This window comes from Balaenoptera ricei, chromosome 13 (assembly GCF_028023285.1).
Source record: "Balaenoptera ricei isolate mBalRic1 chromosome 13, mBalRic1.hap2, whole genome shotgun sequence".
Taxonomy (NCBI): Eukaryota; Metazoa; Chordata; class Mammalia; order Artiodactyla; family Balaenopteridae; genus Balaenoptera; species Balaenoptera ricei.
Genome location: NC_082651.1, coordinates 96145691 through 96173267, shown reverse-complemented (window position 1 = coordinate 96173267; position 27577 = coordinate 96145691). Strand labels below are relative to the sequence as shown.

The window sequence follows — 27577 nt, the reverse complement described above, 5'->3', positions numbered from 1 at the left end:
GTAATGTTTAAGTAAACAGTGTTTTGTATATTCAGTGGAACATTATGCAGCTTTTAAAATCATGTTTGTGAAGAGTATATAAAACATGGCAAATGTTTATGTTATAATAAAAACTGAAATAGGCCAAATTATAAAATTATATATAATATAACCATAGCTACATAAAATTAAAATATTCATTAAAATATTAGAAATAAATATACCAAAATATTGAAGTGCTATTTCTAAGCTATGGCAATGCCTTTTTTCCTTTCTTCTACCTTTATGTATCTTGTAAATGTACTGTACTGAGTTTGTATTACTTAATTGTGGGGAGGAAACAACACACAAAATAGATCGACAGACTAACATGTAATAGTCCCTGCACCTTAGGATTTTGTTTTTTTCTTTAATTAATTAATTTATTTTGGCTGTGTTGGGTCTTTGTTGCTGCTAGCGGGCTTTCTCTAGTTGCGGCGAGCGGGGGCTGTTCTTCATTGCCGTGCGTGGGCTTCTCATTGCAGTGGCTTCTCTTGTTGCGGAGCACGGGCTCTAGGCACATGGGCTTCCGTAGTTGTGGCTTGTGGGCTCAGTAGTTGTGGCTCACGGGCTCTAGAGCGCAGGCTCAGTAGTTGTGGTGTACGGGCTTAGTTGCTCCGTGGCGTGTGGGATCTTCCCAGACCAGGGCTCAAACCCATGTCCCCTGCATTGGCAGGTGGATTCTTAACCACTGCACCACCAGGGAAGTCCCTGCACCTTAGGATTTATATTGTAAAATGTGTCATTGATTGACAAAGCACCCATAAGATTATAAGAAGACCTCTAGAATATTGCCATTTTCAGAATTTAAAGTTTGCTCTCTACAGTACTATCAGTTCTATGGTGCTGTTGATCAAAAGAAGAAACCTGTGTATTTGGCCCTTTCCCAGAAAGCTAAAAGTGGTTTTAAGCATACTGGGGCAACAAATGCCCCTCCTCAGTGCCTTTATGTATGACAGTGTCATCTCTGGAACTAGGTAGAAAGGTTTTAGCAAACATGTCACACACACCCTTACTGCGTAAGCACTGCCTCTTTGATGGCTTTGAGTGAACTCCAAACACATTTCTTAGTATTGTCCCTCATACTGGGACTGAGGAGCCTGCCAGAGAGAATTTCTGGCAGCTTTCACAATCATGTATATAATTTGTGGGGAACTTTATTACAGAGTTTCCAAAGTGCCTCCATCTATATTACCTCATTTGTGAAGGTGGGAAGGGTGGGCAGGTGGGTATTCTCATTTATAGAGGAAACATAGGCAAGCTGAGTGACGCCTGGCTGGTAGATGGCTGAGTACATACTTAAATCCAGCTGTCCCATTCCAAAGCTAGTGCTCTTTCCACATAATGCTCCAGTTCAGAATCCTGTACTGCTTAGTTTTTCTCTGCTGTCCTGGCTTCCTTCCTCATCATTTCTTCCACTTGCTTTTTTATTACTCTGTACTTTTGGCATAAGAGAAGCAGTTTCAAGGTAATTAATTTTAAATAAATAGGGGAGACATTTTTCAAGAAATGCCATTCTTTATAGTAATAATTCTATATATAATAATATATACTATATATGCTGTGTGTAATATTATATATACTATTATAAAGTTAAAGTATTGTATACTACATTAAGAGAATAGAATCAATAGGACCTAATGACTGAATGCATGTAGGAGATTCAATATAATACAATTTATTATGCTCATAAATAATAGCCATTCTACTTGAATTTAATTAAAATAGAATATGGTACATCCTAGGTACTTAAATTAGTGAGTAAAGAAATGTGCTTAGTACTTTAGAGTTTTCAAAGTATATTCACTTGTGCTATCTTATTTAATGTTTATCCTCACCATAACCCATTTTATATATTAAGAAACTGAGGTTAGGTGACTCTAATTTGGAGTCACAAAGCTAATGATTAGAAAGCCTAAATACATAGGCCGTAGATTTTCTGGCTCCAAGTCCCACGTTATTCCGCCTTGAATAGTAGATGCAGTCTGTGCTGAGCATGTAGTTTCTTTGGGAAAGCAGCGCAGCTAGTGAGATGCACGTCAGGCTTCCAGCGTGCTAGCCAGGCTTCCTGCTGGTGAGTGAGTGTGCATTTTTAGAGAAGCTCTTGGTCTTACAGGCGAGTTAGTTTCAGGTAAATGCAAATTGCTGTAGAAACACAGACAAGAAACATGGATGAAACAATAGAAAAACGGTGTGTGGCTGTGCATTCGGTGCCAAGATGCGTCCTATAAATAGCAGGTGTTTCAGGAAGTCAGAATAGGAGAAGGTACTCCTTGGCTGGCAGTCAAGCATTAATTTTTCTATGCAAATATCATTTCTTGGTTTATTTTATTTACAAATGTATGTCTCAGAGTTCTAGCATAGGATCATATTTTAAGATAAACTTATCTCATAGATATACACATTAGTATAGTCTAGTTAGCCAAAGAATTTAATTCACATTTTACTGTTTTATTCTTCAACAGATGAAATGCATGATTTAACCTGCCACGTGGTGAAAGTGACTGGAATAGGAGAAGTGGATTTTCTAACATTTGATCCTATAGCTAAAAAGGCAAAAACTGTTAAATATGATGTACAAGCTGTAGCTGTCATTGTAGTGGTATTGAAACTGCTCTTTTTATTGGATGACAATTTAGAATGGTAAGTGTATGTCAATTTTATGAGGAAAAAATTGTATTGTTTTTACCTAATTATTCAGAGTAAAGGAATCCATATGCTATATCTCAGTAGAAAATAGAGACTCTCAGGTGTTAATAGAACATTGACTAGTAGCAACAGTTACTTCTTACATAATATTTTGACTCAGCTAGTTGTGAGAGATTTCATTTTCCCTTAGTAGGTTGTTTGGATCATGTTTTCTTCCTATTTTTAGGTAGATACACGTGTTTCTCATTGCTCTACTGATTTCTGGATTTTAAATCATCATACACAAATCCTAAAGAGTCATTTAGCACTTCATCTGTATACCTTTAGGCTTCTGGCACTGTGTCTTCAAAGATTATTTTGGAAAGTAAAAGAATCTTAAAATGCCAACAAAGAGTGGCAGTATTTATAGTGTCTTCTTCCCTGTTTCAGTGATTGCTTCTCCATTAAAAGTTGGCATCAGTTTCAAGTACTGTTCTATACGTTTCCTTCAGAAGAATTCAAAATTTAACTGTCTTCCAATAAATGATTTCTAAATAAATTGATTTGTTTATTTGTATCTCCAGGTCTTTGTCTAATATTGCTGAGAAATATAATGAAAAGAATGAAGAAGGTACTTACTTTTTTTATCAATCAAATTCAAAGTGATTGTAAATGGTGGATTAAAAGATACAATAAATATAGGGAAGAAACTTTGAGAAATATACAGATACACATATACGTATACATATATACAAATTGTACCTTGTACCAGAATGTTTTATGTGTATAATTAGTTAATTATATCTCAAGGCTACTAAAAAACCTCAGTGACTTCCTACTGTGTGTAAAGGCCAGCCTGCTTTTTTGTTCCCAGCTCCTACTCACCAGCCATACTAGACCATGAACTTACTGGCAGCTTTGCGACTGTACCGTCTATTCTAATGCCTTCAGCCTTTGCTCACATTGGTCCTTCTACCTGAAGTGTTCCTTCCTTCTCACCCCCTAACTCCTTCTATCCCTGGCAAGTCCATCTTCATGCTTCAAGGCGCAACATAAATGCCCTCTTCGGCCTCTCTTCACACCCACTCCCCAGCTCACCTCTTCCCAGACCAGAACCGATGACCCTGCCACAGCCACTCCTGCCCAGACTTCTCTTAGTTGTTTAACACACTGAATTGTAACTAGCAGACTAAGCATGTCTATCCCTGTTAGGCTGCCAGTATTTGTAAAGGCCTGGAGTATCTGCCGCATAGTGACTGCTGTGTAAATGACAGACAGACAAGTAGGTAGATTGCAAGCTTCTAGAGGGAGGGGCCATATCTTTTTTACTTTTTTTTTTTTTTTTAATGTATCTTTAGTATCTATCAGAGTGACTGGCCTAATATCCACTTAATAAAGTATGGTAAATACATGAATTCTTACATTCAATTCCAGTTTCTTAATGTTCTCACTAGGATTTGTGTTCATTGTTTTATTTTTAATTTCAGCTTTTTTGAGGTATAATTGACATATAAAATTGTAAGATATTTAAAGTGTACATTGTAGCAATTTGATGTGTTTGCATTGTGAAAGGATTCCCATGAAGTCAATTAAGACGTCCATCACCTCGCATATTTACCTTTTTGTATGTGTGAGAATATTTATGTTCTCTCTTAGCACATTTCAGGTATACAATACAGCATTACCAACTATAGTCACCATGTTTTACGTTAGAGCTTATTCATCTTATAGCTGAAAGTTTGTCTCCTTGTACCAATCTCGCCCTCTTTCCCGCACCCCTCAGCCCCTGGCAGCCACTTTTTTACTCTCTATTTCTATGAGTTTGACTTTTTTTTAAAGATTCCACATCTATGTTCATTGGTTTTAGGAACTTAGATTTAATGGTGGCAGTTAGTTTGTGTGTTCTTTCCAGAGTATGTGCAGCGTGCTTCTTTCTGCACGTTGCTTCATGTCGGCTCCTACATAGAGCGAAAGGTTGGACAAGATGTTTTCTGACGTTAAAGGGCCTTCATAGACTGTGTAGACATTTAGAGTAAAGGGTGCTTTGACATATTATCTTCCCGTGACCCTCAAAATAAACCTACAGTGTCAGCAGGGCAGGGATTGTGGTCCCCATTCTCTCTGCTCTCTAGCTGTCCGCTGCCCCCTGCCTTCCCACATTACTGATGAGGAGTTTAAGAAGTTATGACTCCCTTAAGGTCAAAGAACCTTGTGTTCTATTAATTGTTATAGTTTTCCTTCTTCCTTATAGCTCTTTTGGTAGTTGCCTGTCCTCTGTGGCTCTGTGGCCTACAAGGCCATAAGTATTGATTATATTGGCCAGTTGAAAGATCTTTAACTAGACATTGAAGGGAGACTATCTTCATTAGAGAATATATAAAAAATTCAGCCTTTCGCTCAGCCATCTTCCTCCTGTCAGCCTTCCTTTCTTCAAACTTCCTCACTCTCTAAGCCTCTTTCCTGCTTTACCTTTAATTTCATTTTTTTCCTCCCTACTCTTCCCATCTCCCCACATGGATTGAATAAAAGAGTGAGGAGTGTAGTTTTATGCTTGACTGTATATTCAATTCTGTTGTCTATCTCACCTTGACATCTTGAACACACACTCACTCCACCTGTCCAATGCAGTCTACTTTCTTACTTATCTCTAGAGTCTTTGGATTTGGATTAGGATTAGGAAGAACAGAAATAGGAGCTGATGAAACTAGAAGTCTGGTGCCATTGCACACATATAGCCATCGTTTGTTCCTTAATTCACGTACTCCTAGACATACTGGAGCACCACCCTGTGCCAGGCACTGTGCTGGGATTTGGGTCAGGAGGAAGAGGCCTGATTGTGTAGTCTTCTACACAAACAAAATATGTCTTCTATTCCCAGGGGGGTAATAGTCAAACCTAGGAGAAACAGACGTTTTTGGTTACGGTATAATTTAGTTAGGGCCACAGTACAGGTAGGAACTCAGAGAAGGGAGTGACGGCAGATTGCTCAGCAGTTGTGTTAGAGCATGGAGACAGCAGCACCTCCCTCCGTAATCTCCAAGGGCTGGTATATAAATGCTGAGTCACATCAGGGAGTGAAGACTCAGAGGAATAGTGTGTGTTATAATAATGTGATGTATTTGGTTCATAATCATGGATTTCATTTCTTTCAGATAAGCCATGGTTTGATTTCAGAAAATGGTACCAAGTTATGAAGAAAGCTATTGATGAAAAAAAACAAAAATGGGAGGAAGCCAGGGCAAAGTATGTTATCTCTTCTAGTTTTAGATTTACCTACTTTATTTTCAAGTCTGTTGCTTTACATTTGAAAGCTGAAGTTTCATCAGTTTAGACTCACCAGCATTGTGACATTTTTTCGAGAACTATTAACCCATCTATCCAAATTAACTTTTTTCTTCTTTCTATTACTATTAACTAAACTAATAATGTCCTTTTTTATTAATGTCCTCCTTCTGATCCAGGATCCAATCCAGGGTACCATACAGTCAGTCTCACTGTTTGACTTTGAGCTCTCATTCTGACGTAGGTCCATCGTGGTAGAGTGGAAAGAGCGTAGCGTTAGAGACAGACAGTGCAGGGCTTGAATCCTGATTGTATTACAGCCAGCTGTTTGACTGTGGGCAAATGACTTAAGTTCTTAGCCTCAGTGCACTAAAACATAGTTAGCTCATAAATTTTCAGAGACACTATCTTATGTAATATAGGGTACATTGCTATAGATCTCTGATTTGAACGGTTTTATATCTATTCTTAGAATTTGGAGTCTCTGTGAGACTTTGAAGAAAAAGTTAACATCTCTCTAGTTTATGTAAATTTACAGTAGTACTCATTTGATCAAGTAATTTTTATATCCCTTGAGAAAAGTCAAGGTTCCTCAAATTAGTTAAAATGATAATTCATTCAGCTCCAGTTTCCTCATCAATAAAATAGGGCTAGTAATGCCTGCTTTATACTCTTAACTAAGAACTAAATTTCAGTTTTTGCGGGTAGAATTAGATTATTTTTCCTCTAAATTTAAGAGAGCTTTTAAACAGAGAAACAGACTTACAGAGATGAATAAAGTGCTGTGGGAGAGAGGATCCTTGCCGAAAAGGGGAGAAGATGAGCAGTTTCTTCCTGTTCGGGTTGGATAATGATGAGGGAGAAGAGGTGGGAGGTGAACTTCTTCTGAAAGCCGCGGGCACCCGGGGAACTGGGCGGGCCCTTCCTCTTCCTTGTTGGAGAAGTCATTGGATCTCAGCAGGTATAAGAGTAGCAGCAAGAACAGAAGGTTATCCTGTGTTTTTAGGTTGTCTTGGAGAATCAGCCAATGGACCTTCATTTTTTGGGGCCAGCTGGTGTTGTCCTGACCGATACTGCGAGGCTAGGTATTCAGGGGCCATGCCACTTGGGCGTCTCAGTAGTGAGTAGGCATTCATGAACTCAAACTGGGCAACAGCTTACACTTCAGACATAGCTATTAGAGCTCAAACTCATGTTGCAGTGCTACAATCCATTGCACATCTAAGACTTCCTGACTTTTTAGCTACTTTAAGGGAGAATTTAGTGACCAAAGAAAGTACGTCTAGTTTCAAAATGCATTTTCCCGACAGACACCAGGCCCCAGGGAGGGGCTTGTCCAGGGCATCCTTCATAGAGTACGTGCTTTGGGCTGAGGGAGGTAACTTGAGTAAGTCACTACTGACTGGTGTGTGGGCACAGAGCCCCAGTGCGTGCTGATTACCTGTTTTACCCTCCCCCACCTCCATTGTTGACGTAATTTCTAATTTTCCTCTCTATTCTTCTGGACGTCATCTTCCATATTGTCAGATAAAAGTTATTAAAGTATTTTCTATAGCTAAGCATGGGTCCCTATGCATGCGATTATGAAAAACACTAATAAACAGTAGTTGAAAGCCTAAAAACCCCTTTAGAGACTGCTTTGATGACTTCCAGTTTCCATGGAGATGTTGAGAAGAACATGGAGGAAAATTTCAAAGCACTTGCCGAAAATCTTTGCAGCCTTTTAGGTTAGGCAAAAATTTTCTTAGATATGATACCAAAAGCATGATTCATAAACGAAAAAAAAAGATAAATTAGACTTCATCAGAAGAAAGAATTTCTGTTCTTCAAAAGACCCTGTTAAGAGAAGCTACAGGCTGGGAGAAAATATGTGCAAATCACATATCTGATAAAAGATTTGCATCTAGAATATATGAAGAATTCTCATATAGTAAGAAGACAAACAATTCAGGTTTTTAAATGGGCAAAATATTAAGTTCACACAAAAATCTATATATGAATATATGTAGATATATATACTTCATTCACAGTGGCCAAATACTGGCAACAACCCAGATGCCCTTCAGCTGGTAAACGGATAAACAAACAGTAGCATATCTGTAAAATGGAATACTATTCAGCAATAAAAAGGAACAAACTTCTGATACATCCAGAAATGTGAATGAATCATAAATACGGTATGCTAATGAAAGACTCAAAAGGTTACATATGGCCTAATTTCATTTATGTGACATTCTGGAAAAGGCTAAACTATAGGGATAGAAAAACAAATCAGTGGTTGTCTGTGATCAAGTTCAGCTGTGGGTACGGAGAGGGGTTGATTGTCAAGAGGCAAGAGAGATTTTTGGGGTGTGGAACTGTTCTGTAGATTAATCGTGGTGGTTACACAACTGTATGTGTTTATCAAAACTAGTGGAACTGTACATTGAACAGGGTCAGTTTTACTACATGTAAATTATACCTTAATTTCTAACAGTGGGGAAACAAATCACGTGGGGAGACTGGACAAACAAAGCATACGGGGCTTTGTGGCATCCTGGAGAAAATGTTAGGACTTTGTAGTGGGCCTCTGTTTTTTTGTAGCTTTTGTAGTTTTGGGAAGAGGTAAACAAAGTAAAGTAAATTTTTAAAGAAGGACTATCTAAACAGTATTATCATTTTAGATCGCCCACCTTTCCCATCTTCTGAGCATATGACCCCAAGGAAGTAGGAGTGCCTCCTTGACTATAGCATAATTGCCACCTGTATGGGTGTTTATTATAAATACATAAGAAAATCTATCTAGGTTAGGTATTCACAAGGAATTTTTAACAGTGGGTTTATCTAGGGAGTGGGATTAGACTGTTTAGGGAACTTCTTTATTATTAAGAGATTTTTTACCTTAAGTATGTTGTCACTTATTATTTGATAAAATAAATAACAAAAAGATATTTGAAAGAATCACAAATGACAAGCTCTCTGAATATTTTAAATGTGGTATGGTTCATTAAAATGTAGGTCACCCATAATTTTCAGGAAGACCATCACCTATTAACCATGATTACACCTCTACATCAGAAGGTGGGCACTTACGGTTAACTTTGTACAAGTTATCAGAATCAGAAGTACCACTGACTTCATCCTCAGCAGAAGGGCATTTGGCCAAAGACAGGGAGGAACAGTTATTTCTTAGGTGGCTCCACTTTATGAGAACAGACAGCAAGGGAATTTTATGGTAAGGGAAGCTGTTTCTACATTTTGATGTAATTAATCATTTCTTTGGGATCTTATGGCATCTGGGAGACTTTGGGGAGGAGCATATCATTCTGTGGCCTTGCTGCCTCCTTCAGTGCTACTTGCCTACTCCTAGGTCATGAGCTCTATACAGACGCTTGTCAGTAGGTCATTCTAAGTCAGCTATTACACGGGGTATCACGAATTTCAGACACTGCTTTAGAGAAACTTCTCTGAAATGTGTTGAGGTCCATTTATTCTCCATCCTGCTCCAAATGTTTTTCTACCTTGTACAGGTATCTATGGAAAAGTGAAAAGCCACTCTACCACTCAGCCATCGACAGATCAGTGGTATGTAAAAGAAGGGGTGAGTTGCATTTCCTCTTGCTAACGCCAAGTAACAACACGGTTGTAGAAAAGCTAGGTATCTTAACTTGAAAAGTAAATGCATGTGTACTTTCTTCACTTCTTTAGGAAGTGTTCCAATGCACATCCAAAGAGACATCATCCTCTGCAAGAAATGTCCGTAGGAATCTTATCTATTTATTTCAGGAACATTGCATTATTCAAAACAGAACTTACGTTTCCACCAAAATCTAAAATGCCATATATCTATGACTTTCAGAACTCTTTATCTGGAGAACTGCCTTTAGGTTGTTTTGTTCATTCTTTTTTTTTTTTAATTGTGGTAAAATATACGTAACATAAAGTTCACCTTTTTAAAGCCTTTTTAAGTAGTTCCTTGACATCCCTCATCCACTGTCAGTTTCCCCTAGTGTTATGCTCTTATATCGCCATGGTGCATTTGTCAAAACTAAAAACTAACATTCGTACATTACTATCAAGTAAACTACAGACTTTATTTGTGACTTAACATTAGTTTTTATTTTATTCCTTTTCTTTTTTCCTTCATTTCCAGAAATGGTCGTGAGTCTACAAAAACAATTTAGCACACTGGTTGATTCAACACCAACTGTTGAAAAAAAAAGCCCTTCAAGTTTTCAGTTCAGCTGGACCGAAGAGGGCAGTGATAGAACTTGTTTCCATGGGCATAGCCTCCAGGGAGTCCTGAAGCAGAAAGGCCAGTCACTGATGACCAAGAATTCCCTCTATTGGCTGAGTACTCAGAAATTCTGTAAAAGGTATGTGATGCTCTTAGAAATGACAGGATAAAAAACATGATGAAACTTCTAGTTTGGCCTGAAGTATAGTATTCTTTTCTAAATAAAAAAAGGCCATGTATAATTTAAAGGAGTTGGTTGTAGTAAGAGCCAGATAGGTTATTTGTTGGAATTAGAAGGTGGTGAACTTAGAGTCAGGACACTCAGAATTACACAGTGAGTGTTGTTTAAGGGATGGGGGTGTTGACTAACCTTACGGTGATAATCACTTCACAATATACACATGTGTCAAACCAGCATGTCGGACTCCTTAAACTCACATACGTTGTATGTCAGTAATACCTCAATAAAGCTGGAAGAAGTTTTAGATTATAAAGGCTTTTCTGATGGTAACCTTATATTTTTATACTAATCTCATTCCCATATTGACATAGGAATTGTCTGTAAGGCACATTCCCACAGTTGAGAGGACGTGCTCGTGAATCCAGCTGTTCACATCCCAGCCCTGCCGCTCACTCGTGTGCGCAGGTTATTTACCATCTCTACAGCTCTGTTGCCCTGATTGTAAAAGCAGGCTGCAGTACTGACCTTCCTCCCCTTCTCAAAGCCTCTAGCAGCTCCCGTCTCATTCAGAATAAAGTCAGAAGCCCCTGTGGGGCCTACCAGCCCCCGCTCTTCTCTGACCTCCCGCTCCTCCGCCTGCCGTGCTCGCCGCCCAGGTTCGCACCGGCCTCCTGGCCGTTCCTGGAGCTTGGCAGCCACACGCCCCACGCAGGCCTTGGCACGTGTTGTACCTTCAGCCTGGAATGCTCTTCCGCCGTGTGTCTACAGGGGCTCACTTCTTTCAGGTTTTTGTTCAGATTTCACTTCCTCGGAGAGGCCTTTCTTAGCCATCCTGGCTAAAATATCACAGCTCCGCCCTCACACCCACACACACCTCATCTCTCTCTAACCTCCCTGCCTATCTTTTTTTCTTATAGCTTTTGTCACTATTGAATGTATTATATTATGATATATATAACATATTATTATATATTTATTACATATTTTTATATATTTATTTATATTATTATACGTACACTAGAATGCCAGGTCCTTGAGTGCAGGGACTATGCCTTATTTAGTGAAAAATCTCAGAGCCTAGAACAGTGCGTAGCACATAGTAGGTGCTCACCAAGTATTTGTTGAATGAATGAATGGAAAATAGAAGCTGCCTCATAGGGTTTTCATGAGAATTAAATGAGATGTATGGTGTCTGTCACATAGTAAATACTCAATAAATGATAACTATGATCATTTTTTTAAACGAAACTAATTTTCTGTTGAAGAGTTTAACTTCCTGAGTTGAGTATCAATCAAGGATAAATAAAATGTAGAAAATACAGTAGAAGATAATAAAAGGAAGTTATCTGTATTGAAATTTACTGCTCAAAAAAACTTTAGCCGAGTCTAGAATGGTTAAAGAGTATAACTGTCTTAACAGCAACCGCGAAAGGCCAGAATCCCATCCCCCGGTCAGCTCCGCATCTGCGGTGATACAGGCCTTTGAGCGGTCAGTGCAATGGCTTTTTAAGATTTAAGGTTTCGTCGAGAGGAGGAGAAAAGGCTGTAGCCCTGTCCCGCGAGGGGCCCACACACAGGACCGGGAAGTTAGGACGTGGCGTGCTGGTGCTGTTCTGTCTGCAGCGTCAGCCTGGGGAAGTTAGAGGGTAGCCTGTACCCTACGCTTTTCACATGGCACGATCAGTGGACTTTTGGATGTTCCTCATGGCTTTAATACTGTAATAAAAGGTAGTTAGTTACAAATAGACCTTGGTATAGTCGGAGATGAAACAACCAAGATATTTTTCTCTGTAGGAATTACAAGGCTAAACACCAAACCATGTAGACGAATAATTTTATGATCCCATGATTTTATGCACCAAAATCATCCGTCGAATCACCTTGCCTATTTAGACCATAGCCTAGAACCACAGAGTAAGCAAAAAAGCATTCAGCTAACCTATGAAAAGGTCACTAAGTCCATGACTAAAGCTTTACACTTTTCTCAGAAAGCTCACTTGGAGCTTGCTTACTCTGCCTGGAGGTGTGTTTCCGTCAGGCTGAGTTGTCTGATTTCCACATTCCTCATCATCAAAAGAAACAGAGTAGGCAGGAGACTGAGAGGTGTCTGCTGATAAGCGCCTTGACAGCAAATATAAATGATATTCATTTGACAAACAATAGAGGAACCAGCATCAGAAGCAGAAGCAGACAAAAGAACTCAAATTACAGTGGTCTGAAGTTCATTCGTGACACACAGTAGCTCCACAGAACTAAATAAACCTGACCATGTCTCAGCTTTAACACAGAGCATGTCCCCAAATTGTGTGCATCCTCTCTAGATTTGTTTTTCTTACCTGTATTTTCTAATATTTCCACAATAAAAGTGGACAGGTTGTCACAATATAATTGTAAAGGCTTTAAAAAATATGCTGAATATGCTCTGCTTAATAATAACCAAGTAATGTATAACTCAGTTTTAAAAGATTTCCATCCAAAATGGTCAAAATGAAATGTTTTGATGCTTAAGAGGGCAGATCTTCAGCTACATGGAGAATTTTGTTACACAGAAGGACTCATTTTTGCGGGTTCAGAAGAGACAAACATTGTACTATAAAATAATTTTGAGAACACTCAGGCCTTGAGAAGTAAGCAGAGAGAGGCCGCAAGAGCACTTCAGATACTCTAAGGTGTTTATCCTTCTTCTCTGAGGCGGAGCCAACAATCTTGATGAATTTAAATGATTATATAGTATATTTGGTTTTATCACTTAAAACTTTAGGAAAATTTAAACTTTCTGAGTTTATGATAAGGAATGCAATCCTTAAAAGATATTGTTATTGATTCAACTTAGAAATAAAAAGTCTTACTGTAGCAGATACTTTGTATACCTTTTCTTAGCTTTCTGTTGTAAAAATAGAGTTTTCCTTATGGTCCCTAGGCAAGAGAACAATATTTTTACCCTTTTTGTTGGTAATATTTTGTCTGAAAGAATCTCTCTTAATATAGAGAAAAATTAGAAAAGAAGAAATTAGAGTTAGAAATTAGAAGTTTTAGCGATTTGATGGTAGTGAGAGATTTGATCAGATTCAGGTTCTACTACTTTAAAATAAGCAAAATTGCTTTGTAAACTCTTCTTTCTATAATACATACAGAATTGCAACATACATTATTAAGCCTGGTATCTTATTTTGGATGGAAGTTGGGGATTATTTTTTTTCTTTTGTTTGTTTTAAAATATGTCCAGAATCTCTCCCTGTCTGCTTTTGTTTGCCTTGACCATGGTAAGAAGAGGGGGGCCCACCTGGAGTGGAAGAAGTCATGAGACCTGGCTCTGTACCACCTGTGTCCCATTGCATGGTGGCCAGGAACAGTGCTGAAATCTTCTTCCTTTATGAAATTTAGGATTTCTTCCAAATTGTTCTGTTTTCTTCCAGCTCAGAGTACTATTTTAAGCCTAACCATATATATTTTTTAAGTTATTTGGGGGATGTTCAAGGGATGGATGCATACGTTTCTAAAAGACCTTTAAATGTAGTGTCTTCCTTTTTCTTCCCCTTCTAGCTATTGTAAGCATGTGACAACCTACGAAGAATCAAATTTTTCTCTGAGTTATCAGTTTATACTAAATCTCTTCTCCTTCTTGCTAAGAATAAAGACCTCCCTTCTCCATGAGGAAGTGAGCTTAATAGAAAAGAGACTTTTTAAAGCAAAATACAGTACAACAAAAAAGAAATCTTCAAGATCCAGGAAAGTAAGAAAATGTTGAGAAAAATGAAATGGAAACTTTCTGGGGAAAATATTTTAATAGTGACAGTAATGTCAAATTGTAATATAACATTACAGAGAATGGTGAAAAATAGAATTTTGTTGCAAGCATGTACATACGTACAAATATATGTATCAAACCGCTTATAAAAATGTATATTAGAAAACAGGTGAAATTTGTTTGAATTTATTTTTTAAATTATGAATGTTCTCATTGTTAAAATAACAATGTTGTATAAATGGTATCCAGGAATTTGTATTCATTGTATTTTAAAGCTAAATTTTCTTTTTAAACTAGATCACTTCCTTAACTCTTTATATCCCAGAATAAATCCCAGATGGATCAAAGATCTAAACATTATAATCTTTTATATATACATATATAAAGTATTAGAAGAAAACAAGTGTGAATGCTATGATGATCTTGGATTGGGGAAGGACTTTCTAAGATGTCTCAAAACCAGAAACCAAAAGGAAAAGATTGATGTGACTACAAAGTCAAAGGCAAATGACAAACTGGAAAAATGTATTTGTAGTATAGGATGGACAAAGGAATAATTCCTTTAATGTATCAATGCCACTTGCAAAGCAATAGGAAAAAGATAAGCCGAACAAGGGATATGAAAAGATAGCTTTCTGAAAAAAAACAAAAAACAAAAAACAAAGGCCAAGCTAAAAAACATGATAGGATACTCAACCTCACTCATATTAAATACAAATTATGGAGATATTATTTCCCACATGTTAGATTGGCAAAGATTATAAAGGTTTATAATACCTGGTGAGGATACTGGAAAATGAGGCATTCTGATTCATAGTTCATTTATTCATGCAATAAACCCTTACTGAGCAACTTCTATATGTTCCAGGCACATGCTAGACCCTGGAGGTACAGGACTGAACAAGGCCTTTAAAGATCATCTATTCTAATTGGGCAGGGACAAATAGTATACAAATAAATAATACTTGGGGTAACGAAGTGCAATGAAGAAAAAGTAAAGGGTAAGTGATGAGGTGGGCCATTTTGTAAAAAGTGATTGAAGGAGGACCCTCTGGGGAGGTGACCTTTGAGCCGAGACCAGCTTGTGTGAAGTACACTCGAGGGAGCAAGCCCTGTAGCCATCCAGAGGAAGATCATTCCATGCAGAGGAAACACGCAGAGGCGCTGAGGCAGGAGGACGCTTAATGGATTCAGGGAATAGCAAATCGTTTGGGTCAGCTGGAGTTTTGCGGTTGAGAGGGAGAGAGGTAACAGATGGCTTGGAAGAGATTGCCTTCAAGGCCATGATAAGGGCTTTGGCTTTTGTCCCAAATGTGTCACAGGAAGCCATTGGACATTTTTGAGCAAAAGAAAGATGTGATCCAACCTATGTCAAAAGGATCAGCTTCAGTTCTTAAATGTAGGAATCATCAGCATATAAGTAATATTTTAAAATGGTGAGACTACATGGGATCTCCTAGGGAGTTAGTATAGAGAGAAAAGGTTTTCACAGATGCTCTTTATGAAGTTGAGCAAGTTCCCATCTACCTTAGTTTGCTGAGAGGTTTTGGTCAGGAATTGATGTTGATTTTTTTTTTCAGAGGCTTTTCCTGCATCTATGAGATGCAGGTTTTTCTTTTTTAGCCAGTTAATATGGTAGTTTACACTGAGTTACAAATGTTAAACCAACCTTAGATTCCTAGGATAAACCCCACTTAGTCATGATCTAGTCTCCTTTTAAAGTACTGTTGAATTTAATTTGCTGAAATTTTGTTAAGAAATTTTGCATCCATATTCATAAGGAATGTTGTTCTGTAGCTGTCTTTTCTCGTGATTTCTTTATCCAGTTTTGGTATCAGAGTAATGCTATAATCACAGAATGAGTTATGAAGCATCCCCTTTTCTTCTTGTTTGTTTTCCAGAAGCATTTGTGTTGGGTTCTTCCTTTTATATAGGAGGTGCTCAATGCATGCTATTACCGTTGCAGTAATCCCGCTCTTCCCTTTCAGGCAGTAGGTGGATAAGCTTTTCCTGTGGCTGAATAGTTTTTAGATGTGAGTGCACTCAGAGAAGTAACACTTCTTTATTAGGCTTAAATGTAACTCATAAGGTTGAAATGCGTGCAAAACCTTATTTTTTTTCAGTTTGTGGGTGCTGAAAACTTTTTATAGCTTTGAGCAATCTGTCTCAGTATTTTTAAGTGTATGGAACTTGTTAGCAGATAGTGAAGTGAAGCTCATCTGGGTCTGGATTGGGAAAGTTTTCTTTGTAGGAAGGTTTTCAACTATAAATTCAGTTTGTTTAATATCTATAGGGTTATTCAGGTTATCTATCTCTTTTTGAGAAAGCTTTGCTCTTCAAAGGACACTGTTATGAAAATGAAAATTTAAACCACTGGCTGGGGGAAAATATTTGCAAAAAAATGTTTGCAAAAACAAGCCCTGACAAAGGGCCTGTATCTGTATAAATAATTCTTACAATTCAATAATAAGAAAGCAAACAACCCAATTAAAAATGGGCAGAAGATTTGAGCCAACACTTCACCAAAGAAAATACACAGAGAACAAATAAGCCCTTGAAAGATGCTCAACATCATTAGTTATTAGGAAAAAGTAAGTTAAAACCAGAAGGAGATACCACTACACACACAGTGGAATGGCTTAAATTTTAGAAGACTGCCCATACTAAGTGTTGGCAAGGATTTGGAGCAACTGGTGCTCCCAACTGCTGATGGGAATGTAAAATGGTACAACCATTTTAGAAAACAGGCTGGTAGTTTCTGAAAAGTGAAAAATATATCTACTATATGATCCAGCCTTTCCACTACTAGGTGTCTACCCAGGAAAAATAAAAGCATTTTCCACACAAAGACTTGTACACAGATATTCTTAGCAACTTTATTTGAGATCACCAAAAAAGGTAAACAACCCAAATGGCCATCAACAGGTGAATGGATGTGGTGTGTACCCATACAAGGGAATACTACTTAGCTATAAAAAGAGACGAACTATTGAAACAAGCGACAACACTGCCCAGGGGTGGGACTGGGGGGAGTATATAAGAAGCATGTCTTTCTATAACTTAAAACATTGCTTTCCGAAGATCTGAACTGGAAAATTATTTGAATATGAATTTTATGGAATCAACACCATGATTTGAAGTGCTATGGTACTTCAGTTGAGTAAAGGGTTGAATTTGCTAACAGGCCCTCCAGGTGATCCTGATACACATTAGAGTGTGAGAACCACTGGCCTCAGGGCCATCCACACAGCAGGGGCACTCAGCTCCAACAGCCGCCTTCCTTATCCTCGCTGGGAGCTACTTCTGGGTCCCTTCCACCCTCAGGGCACCTTAGTAGGCTGGGCAGGCATTCCTTCTGTGCTGCCATCACCCCACCCGTGTTGGCACAGGGCACCCTGTAGGTGGTCTCCTCAAGCCTTCTCTGCCTAAATACTTGCCTCAGCTATTTCTAAACTGCAAAGGAACATGATTATGATGAAATAAGGCAGAAGCAGGCAAAGTGCCATAATGGATGTACTAATAGAGCCCAAAAGGAGCATTGACGGGGAAGAGACCTACACCCCTGGAAGGCTCGGGCGTGGAGGAGCTGGATTCCTGGGCCGGCTGCCCCTGCCAGAAGCAGGAATCAAGTCTTTTCAAATTGATTCCCCTTTCAGGGGAACTAATAAATTATTTTGCCACTAGAGTGACTTGTGATACTTGTTGATTTGGATGGAATCTCTTTTATGAATAAATCTCATTTAGTTTTGTTTTTTTTTAATTAAATTGCTTACCACTGCAGTGAAACATAATTTTACAATTTAGGGGACCACCCTAAAGGGAAGTAGAACCAAGTAGGATTTCACATGGTCTCAGATCCAGTAACCATTGTAATAGTGTGAAATCAGATACTTCTAGGGGGTGAAAATAGAATACAGCAGATACTTCTGGGGAAAAAAAAGTCTTCAAATTGTTTTATGTCTCTCAATGATCAGTCTAAGCTCATGGCCATGCAAAGATAGCATGCATGTGCTGAAATTGAGTTAAATTTCGTATTTTTAGTTGTCTTAGATCATCAAAACATCTCGGAAAGCACAGCTGTGAAACGCACTCATTAAGCACCTACCTATCTACTTATTGAACATTTTACACGTTTTCTCATTTGATGTATTTAGATAAATCTATCCATCTACAACTACAGCAATTAAAGGTTTCATCACAGTAGATTAAAGCAAAAACTTTAAACGTGTTAAAATTTTTCTTTAAAAATTTAAATTCGGTGAAAGTACAATGAGCGTCTTTTCCCACGAGAATACAGAACATTGTCCCAAACAGTTCATTAGTCTACAGGAATAGCTCATACATGTTGAATGTAGTTCTGTTGGTTTGGGGTTTTTTGTTTTTTAATCCTTCAAAAAATGCAGGTTTCTTTAGGCAGTGTGAGATTCTGTGTTAGACTTAAAAGGAATGGGAGTGTCTCCTACCTGCCAGCTTTGGCTCCTCTTGCATGGGATCAATCAACATTGTTATGGGAACGTAATGATGGTTCGCAGGGCGAGGAGCCTTATCTCACCTGAAAGGTGGCATTTCCCTCCGGCCGGGAAGCAGCAGACCTGTCACTGCCACTCAGAAGTGGCACTTCTGTAGCCCAAAGGAAGGAGGCCGAACACTGACCTGCAGAGTGTCTATAGTCCTTTGTTATCTCTTTGGGATTTTTCCCCCCTCCATTGGCACAAAGCCACCTAGGGGGAAAAAAAAGAAGTACTAATTCCACCCTATGTTGACACAGAAAGCTACACTGCTTAGAAGGAAAGAAGAAGCATTACTTCCGAGTCTCAAGGAAAACCTTGAAGAATAGAATTTCCAAAGTATGGTGGCTATAGAACTCTGTTGAGTTATTAAATATCGCAGATAGCTAAAAGTGTTTAAAAGTGTGTATTTTTATCTTGAGTATTTAGCCGGTGACTTTTTAAAATTTTAAATGCCTTTGCATTCTTGAAAGCCGAGTAAATTCACACAGTATTGTCTCACAAAATGTTTTCAAGAAGCCCTTAGTGTATGTTCCCTTGTGAAGTATTTAAGCATAAAGTGATTTTAGTGCCAGACTTACCTGATAATACACTATGACTTGAGAAGAACTTACAAAAGAGTCCTTTATTGACTATAAATTAAGAACCTGCTATTTCAGCTGACTTGGCCTTTTGCCCTCTGCAACAATGATTTCCTTCTGGAACAATTATCGAATATCAAATATCAAATATCCATAAAACATGTAAGGTACATGTTTTATGGATATTTGAGTTGAACAGGGTGACTCACAGATATTCCCAAAGGAATTTTTAAGTTAGAATACTACTTAAATGTAATTATCTTTTGTCACCATTGTCGTCCACATTAATTCAGATTAAGTGATTAAGTTAAACATTACCTAAAATGAAAAAAATGTCTCTGAATTTTAAAACTCCCAAAGCTAAAGTAGGAAAAATGTGTTCTTTACCATGTTAGAGGATAAGAAAATGTTATAAAACATGTTTACTGACTTTCGCCTTTCTCTTCTTAGAAATTCACACCAGAAATAAAAGTCTCCCTGGGAAGATCTCTGCTTGGGGTCCCTGGCACCCTAAGCAGTCAGCCTGCTGGGGCCCTCAGGCCGGGGCCTCCTCTCCCACTTCCCGCCCAGCCATCCTGCCGAAACACAGTCTGCACACGCCAGCCCCTCGCCACGCCCGGCTAGCCACAATGTCTTTCTCAAAGTGCAGCCCAGGGATCTGCGTCTGATCAAGACAGGGCCCCCCTGCCTGCCCCCTCCTCACCACTGCCTGAGGATCAGAGTGGGTGGGTTGGCCTCAGAGTCTGCATTTTATCCCCTGGCACCCCACCACCCATCCCCAGGCGCAGAGGGTAGGGACTACCCCCCACCACCTGCCTCCACCCACACCCCAGCCTACTTCAGTCACCCCTCTGTCTGAAAAGGCATCAAGGGGAGCTCCGTTCTTTCAGTTCCTCTGCACCCACAGCGCCTCCTGTTTTTGGCATTCAGTATAGCCTGATTCAGCGTGTGTCCTGTTGTCCTAACTAGGCAGGAAGTTGGAGACTGGGGGCCATTTCTCATGGCTCCATATAGAACCCTACATCCAGTATTTGTTTAATAAATGTCTTTGATGAAAGTAATGATAATAAAAAAAGGAAAATTACAAAAAGCTTCCTACTTTCTTATCAGTTACCACAGTGCAATGATCACTACATGAATGTACTTAGTTGTCTGCCTTCCAAATGTTGGTTTGGAATCAAACTGAAGTACTTTTAAGACAGAAGGGGGAAAGAAATGGGCATAACTTTTGCCCACAGTCTACCTGTGGCCTCATCCACTATCTGAGTCTGAGTACTATATATAGTACTCAGAATGTGCCAGGCACTGTCCTAAGCACTTGACCCAAATCGCCTCTTTTAATCCTTTCATCATCTCGGATGATGTGGTACTGTATTATTTAACAAATAAGGACATCGAGACATTCTGATCCCAGGTAGCCTAGCTCCAGAATCCGTGGGCTTTGCCAACTTACAGAGCTGTCTCTGGAAGACCTCAACCCCTGGTGATGTCAGTTTGGAATCTAAGGAACCCCAATGCTACTCCAAAGAAGAGAACATTAGCGTATGTGAGGAGAGTGTATCCTCACCAAACCCCTCCTCCAAGCCTCCTCCCCACGCCTGTTTGTCCTTTGTGCTCCGGTCTCAACCACAGCTCCATTGGCTAACCACCCAAGCTATATGTCGCCAGCCCTTGCTACCTGTCACCGCCAACGTCTCATCCATCACTCAGCCCTGGCAGTTCCACCACCGAGTTTCTCTCTGGCTAGTTTCGACACAGTTACCGCCCACCTCAGGCCCTCATCTCCTCCCTCCTGGTAGGTTGCAAAACCTCTCACCTTTCCAAACATTTCTCATTCCTCTGCCAGTTATTTTCCAAAAATAGATCTAATAGCACTTTGAGGCTCAAAACCCTTTGATGGCTCCCTGCTTCCTGCAACCCGATGGGGTGGCCTGGGGTCCATTACAATGTGGCTCTCACACAACTTTCCCTGTCTCACACCCTGCCCCTGTTTCCCCCATCTCGGGCAAGGGGCTCCTGAACACTCACACTCGGCACCTTCCTCGTGCTGTATTCTCTGTCAGGAGTGTCCTCCCTTGTCTCAGGAGAACATTTATTCCTCCTTGATGACCCTGCTCAGATGCCATCTCCTGCACTTTCCCCACCCCAGCTCCCAGGCAGAATCCATCCTTCCCAATGCACAGAGCACACGTCTCATTAGGGCATTTACAACATTCGTGCTAACATGCCCTGGTCTCCAGATGGAGCAGTTTGACTGCCAGACAGTGAGTTGAGTATGCACCTATACACCTGGGGCTGGGTGGGAGATTTTGAGGTTAAGACACTTGAGACCTTATATGAAAAACAGAGTTCACAAAGATAAAATGATATATGTAACATGCCATAGAAGAAGCGTATTTAGGAGATTTTACACATCTAATTGGTGATAATGAGGTTTATACAATTAATTTCCACTTACCGCCATAGCTCATCAGAAACTTTGCAGGATTTCTCTTCTACACATTTTCAGTGAGATGCCTGTACGTCGGTTTTGCTTTACTAAGGATCATGTGTATAAAAAGCATTTTCTGTGCTTTGCCTGGTCCTGCATCCACTTGTTAGAAGCCCCCTGATTTCTCTTCTCAGAGCTCATCTGCTGATCCCCACAATGACCCCAGAGTAGAGTCCCATGGAGCTTTGTGATGCTTTGAGGAACTTTTCTTAAAAGGATTGAAGGATACCTAAGTAAGTAATGCTCAACTGTCTCCCAATTCCCAAGTGATACAGCCACAGTGATGCCCACGATAATTTCAGACCAAACACAACCAGTCCCTTTCCCCTCATGGAAAGCAATCCTGATTTCTACTTCTTCTTCTTTCTTGATGCTTGTCGCAAAGTTCTCCTGATTTTTCCCTTCTCCTTTTTTCAATCTCTAAATCTTCCTTTCTCTAATTATCACCAACAGATGTAATTCAAAATTCCAGATACTGGAATTGATAGTCTCATGGTTTAGAAAAGATACACGCAAGTGAGTGTATCTACACATAAAAACCGAGTTCATGAAATGTCAACTTTGGGCAAGTGACAATCCCTTTCCCGGTTTCCTACCTATGAGATTAGTATCTCTTGTATTAAAATTTGATGAGATGCTACAGCTTTAAATGGATATTATTTTATAGTTGAAGATGTTTTACCACTAGACACCTTTTCTTCGAAGAGTAAAATATGCAAATGTGAGCCAGTAAGCAGAGCCAGGGCCTCCCAGCCCCCCTGCCTGGGGCGTTTTCTTGAACTGGCAGGAAGCATCATGGCTCCACCTCACTCAGCGTTAGTCACAGGCAAGAGAGGTTTCCTGTTGCAACTGTTGAGCCTTCACTGGAATGACTGATCTACAGTGAAGCCATAAGAAAAGAATGTGAGATATCTGGGTTCTAGTTGCCAGAAGGAGGGTGACACCTAACTTGACATGGCTCCTTCTGCCTCCATTCAGAAACAGGGAGAGAGTCTGGATGGAGGGCCAGGTATTGGACGAGACTCACCTGAGACCACAGTCATCCTGGCCCAACAGGTGGCCAAGGTGGGGTAGGGGCAAAGTCTCCAAGAGCAAGCACGTTTGCAGCAATGCCACTGAAGACATTTGAAAAGAGAGTGTGTGGAGACCACAACATGGAGAGTCAGTGCTTGGGAATCAACTTAGAGAACAATCAAACACCATCTCCCAAGCCAGATGTTGTCACAAGGAGCCCCAGCCATGGCTCTGCCACATTTAAAGTGTCCAGGCTGTTTTATGACGGGGCCACAGGTGAAACCCCAGAATATCAGGCAGAAATACTCACATATCAGCAGCACCACCACCTAGAGGGAAAGTGTGGGATTTGGAAATGAGATGCTTGGGTTCATGTCCCAAATTTACTGGTTATGAGACTTTGAAAATGTTGTTTGATCTCTCTGGACCTCGTTTCTCCATCTACAAGATGGGCGTAACTCTCTCTACCTCATAGGGTTGCTTTAAGAACCAGATGACTCAGGTATGTGATTGCTCTGAACACCGGCTACCTCCAGAAGGTCACTGTCATTACCATCCTGAATAACAACACTCGTTGATCCTCTGTAATGCGCTCATCCCCATGCTAGATGATGAGGGATTTTTAAAAATATGATATATAGTTTCTGTTCCTTAAGCAGCTTATAATACAATGAGGAAAATGGGGAGATGGAACATTTAATGTTTATTGAGTTCTAATAGGTCTGGCATTGTTTGAAACACTTCTCATGAAACAAAACAAACCTATCCGCCCTTGGTGATAGGGATCTCTCATATTCCCCAGTTGAGGAAACTGAGGCTCAGAGGTTCCAGAATCTCCTAAATCACAGAGCTGGGAGGCAAGGGTGAAGATTCCACACTCTCCCTTCCACACCCCGTTTGTCCGGAGTGGATGACTTTCATCTCACAAGAGGCACTGGCAAACGGGGGGAGACACAATGGCTCTGGTGAACTCGCTGGTACAGATTCTTGGGTGTCAGGCATGGAGGCTGTGCCCTCGTCTTGCTACTACTTCAGCTGTCCCTTCAATATGGGCTGTTCCAGGGTGAGGTCCCTGCCTGTGACAAGCCCTGCAAATGGCTGGTCAGGCTACAGTTAGGTCGCAGGGCCAGCAAACAAGTGCTTGGATGGATGGGACAGGGTTCCTGCCCTGCTGGTCTCTAAAGAAGATGGAAGCCAACCATTCAGGGCCTTTGAGCCAGGCATTGCGTGAAATTCTTTATAACTGCATTATCCTCTGTAACTCTGCAAAACTTGATACTGTTTTCCTCATTTTACAGTTGAGAAAACTGGGGACTGGCAGTGAAGTAGACTGCTTAAAGTAAAACCAGGAGGCAGATCTGAGATTTGAATCCAGATCTTATGCACTTCAAGTCATCCCCTCAAACTCATGCAAAACTGAATTAACTAAAAGGCACAGATGCTCGTGATGAGTGGTTATTCAGGGGTAGCTGAGGAGCTGGGGGAGGAATTTGTACGGGATGGGAAGGGTTCCTGGAGGATATGGCATTGGAGGTTGGCCTTGAAAGAAGATGCAGGACGGGGGTGGTGAGGTGGAGAGAAGGAACAGCACAGGAAACCAGGGGCCTGAAATTGCAGGATGTATTCAGGGAACTCTGTGATGGGGTCCAGGGCACTGGGGGCTTTTAACTGGGACATAAATTTGGAACTGTAGGTTGGGGCCAAATTGGGAAGGAGCTTGAATGCCAGGCTTAGGAGCTTGGACTGCAGTCTGTAAACTGTGGGTAGCTAAGATCAGAACTATTCTTAGCAACCATTCTTAGAGTTGGGGGACACTGGAGCTGGAAGGGACCAGATGACCTGTCCAACCTCATCCTTTTCCAGAGGCCCAAAGAGAAGTGACTCTACTGAGGTCACCCAGCCGGTCAGTAGAACTTGGACTAGAACACAGGTCTGTGACTCTCCCAATCCACTTCCTGGTCTGCCTCTTTACTTCCACAAGTCTGTTAAAACCAGGTGGTCTCCTACGGGAGAGGGGCCCAAAATTCGTTTCCTATTCTGAAGCCCATGACTTGGGAAGTTACCTCAAAGATCCTCCTTCTCTTAGAAAAAAAAAGGACTCAGGGGCTTCCCTGGTGGCGCAGTGGTTAAGAATTCACCTGCCAATGCAGGGACACGGGTTCAGTCCCTGGTCTGGGAAGATCCCACAGGCCGCGGAGCAACTAAGCCCATGTGCCACAACTACTGAACCTGTGCACTAAAGCCCACGAGCCACAACTACTGAGCCCGTGTGCCAGAACTACTGAAGCCCGCGCACCTAGAGCCCATGCTCTGCAACAAGAGAAGCCACCGCAATGAGAAGCCTGTGCACCACAATGAAGAGTAGCCCCTGCTCGCCGCAACTAGAGAAAGCCTGCATGCAGCAACGAAGACCCAGCGCAGCCAAAAATAAATAAAATTTTAAAAAGAATTGTTAATTAAAAAAAAACACTGATTGCTTACTCATAGGGTCTAGTTATCATACATCAATATGAAGAAATAATATGCAGCCATTTTTAAGGTGCAGTAGATGTATAGGTGCTGACATGGAAAGTGTGCAAGACCCTATAGTAAGTGAAAACAAGCAAGCTGAGGAGGGCTGTGCACAGTATGTATCCCACTGTATAAGAAAATAAAACATATGTATGTTTGTGGATGCATATGAAATATCTGGAAAATTATACGAAAACTGGTAACACTGGTTATCTCTGGGGAGAGGGACAGGAGGGAAGAGGGAGCAACTCTGTGCTCTAAACCCTCTGTATTGCTTACATTTCCTTCTTCTTTTTTTACTATAAGCATGTATTATTTTTATAATTTTAAGAATAGTAAAAAAATTAAAATAAAGAAGGTATTGCCAACAGCTCATAGATATGGATTTTAACTTCTATTTTAGAGAGCTCTTGGAGACAAACTAAATAAGCCAATACTCAGATTTACAAAATAGACCCAATGTTTTTTATTAGTACATCTAAGTTCTAATAACCTCGGGCCTTTACTGTTCTTGTTTTTGGATTTATGGTTTGATATTTATTCATTCATCATCCCATATTTATTTTGTGCCTATCGCATATCGGGCAGTGGACGGAAGCACGAGGTCGTGCGTCTTCTGCAATAGGAAAGTCATTTAAGCCAATCCCAGATGTGGTCCAGATGGGAGGAGGCTGAGGGCCAGAAGAGATGCCTGCAGAGGAACATACCCATCCAGTGAACACTTCCTGGACAGCTTCTATGTGAATACCAGGAGGCTGGGGACAGTAAAATGAAAGTGGTACAATCCCTGCCCTCTCTTGAAAAGCTCCCACTTATGGTGGAGACAGAAACAAACAGAAAATCGAGTATTACAAACAGAATGTGGTAAGTGTGGTGATGGGGTGACGCACAAGTACCGTGGGTGCACGTAGGCCACTTAACCCAGCCTAGAAGGCCGGGGAGGACAGCTGGAGGAAGGGGAGGGGGTTGTAGCTCAGCCTGGACGCTTGAGTGGAGTTTGCCAAGCAGGAAGAGGAGGAGCAGGGGCTGGGGGGCAGGGAGTGTTCTTAGCAGAGCAGAGCAGGGGCAGGAGCAGAATTGCAAAAGGGCAGGCGGAGCTGTTCAGTCACACTCGTGCTAAGGGGTCTGGACTTTATCCTGAGTGTAAAAGGTGACACGATCTAAAATTTGTGCTTGATAGAGGTCACTCTGGCCACATCTGGAGACAGATTAGAGGAAGAAGAGGGAAGGATGAGGTAAAGAGACATTGTTTCCCAACTTGAGTCACGTCTGCGGCACAACTCTGCTGATTTGCACCATATCTGGGGACCACCTGTACTATTATTTACTTAATTTTTTTTAAGTTAGCCCACTTTAAAAATATAATTTATTTAAACAAGATAGTGAAGATAAAAAAGAACAGACTCCCTGGCTTCAGCGTGGTACCCAGGGCTAGAGGACAGAAACTGGAAATGACAGAAGGGCATGATGGTGAGAAGCGTCTGTGGTTGCCAGTTTAGGTCCCAAGAGGCCTAGAGAACAGGGAGCAGGAAGTTGGTGGGAGTGGATGAGGAATCAGCTGGTACTGAATGAAGGCCTTAATGGCCTCCATGTTGCTAAATGCTCATCTTCCTTAACCTCCTGGCAGCATGTGACCTGGCTGACCACCCTTCCCCCTTGCTTCCTTTTCCTCCAGTGTTGGTCCCATTCTTTCCTCTCTCTCTGCCACGGAGATTCATCCCATCTCCAGGCTCTCAATACCATCTCTGTGCTGATGATTCCCGGATGTCATTTCAAACCTGACTTCTCCCAGGACTCCAGGCTCATATCAAACCATCTGCTGATACATCTACTTGGATCTCTAATAAAAACCTTGAAATTAACATGACCAAAATGAAACCCCGACCTCCTCCAGACTTTCTCCGCCTGCAGTCTTGCCCATCTCAATGATGGCCAAGCATTCTTTTCAGTTTTCAGCTGAAAACCTCGTAGTCCTTGACTCTCTGTTTTTTCTCTCACACCCTATATCCGATTTTCAGGAAATCCTGTTGGTTTTACCTCCAGAAAAGATCCAGAATTTGACCACTTCTCACCACTCCACCCTACCACCGTAAGCCAAGCAACAAGTATCTTTGGCCTGGTCTCCCTGCTCCCACATTTGTCCCCTACCACCCAACAGCCAGGTTATTTACTTTCAAACAGAAGTGAGGTCATGTCACTGCCCTACTCCAAACCTTCCAATGCTTCCCCATCTCACTCAGTAGATGCCAAAGGCTGTACAAGGGCACCCAAGCCCCACAAAGAGTGTTCCCTGCCCCCATTACCTCCCTGAATGCATCTCCCTTATCCTTCTGTCCTCCAGCCCTTCTGGGCTCCTGCTGTTCACCGGACGCACTGGGCGTCCCCACCTTCCCCAGTGC

At 40.8% G+C, this 27577-nt stretch overlaps 1 protein-coding gene across 4 annotated transcripts in view; it reads left to right on the top strand.

Annotated features, from left to right (window-relative positions):
• The window catches only part of TAF1B (TATA-box binding protein associated factor, RNA polymerase I subunit B), a 63125-nt gene extending 42940 nt beyond the window's left edge, over positions 1 to 20185 (top strand). The window contains exons 10-16 of one of the 4 annotated variants that reach the window (XM_059942230.1): positions 2484 to 2661; positions 3231 to 3277; positions 5799 to 5889; positions 9438 to 9508; positions 10061 to 10283; positions 13869 to 14058; positions 19613 to 20185. In XM_059942230.1, the coding sequence (XP_059798213.1) occupies positions 2484 to 2661; positions 3231 to 3277; positions 5799 to 5889; positions 9438 to 9508; positions 10061 to 10283; positions 13869 to 14058; positions 19613 to 19786 (974 nt within the window). In that variant the 3' untranslated portion in view covers positions 19787 to 20185. Of the gene's footprint in view, positions 1 to 2483; positions 2662 to 3230; positions 3278 to 5798; positions 5890 to 9437; positions 9509 to 10060; positions 10284 to 13868; positions 14332 to 14941; positions 15072 to 19612 lie in introns of those variants that run through there. The other 3 variants (XM_059942231.1, XM_059942234.1, XM_059942233.1) reach the window with 3 other exon arrangements.
• The last annotated feature ends 7392 nt before the right edge of the window (positions 20186 to 27577 follow it).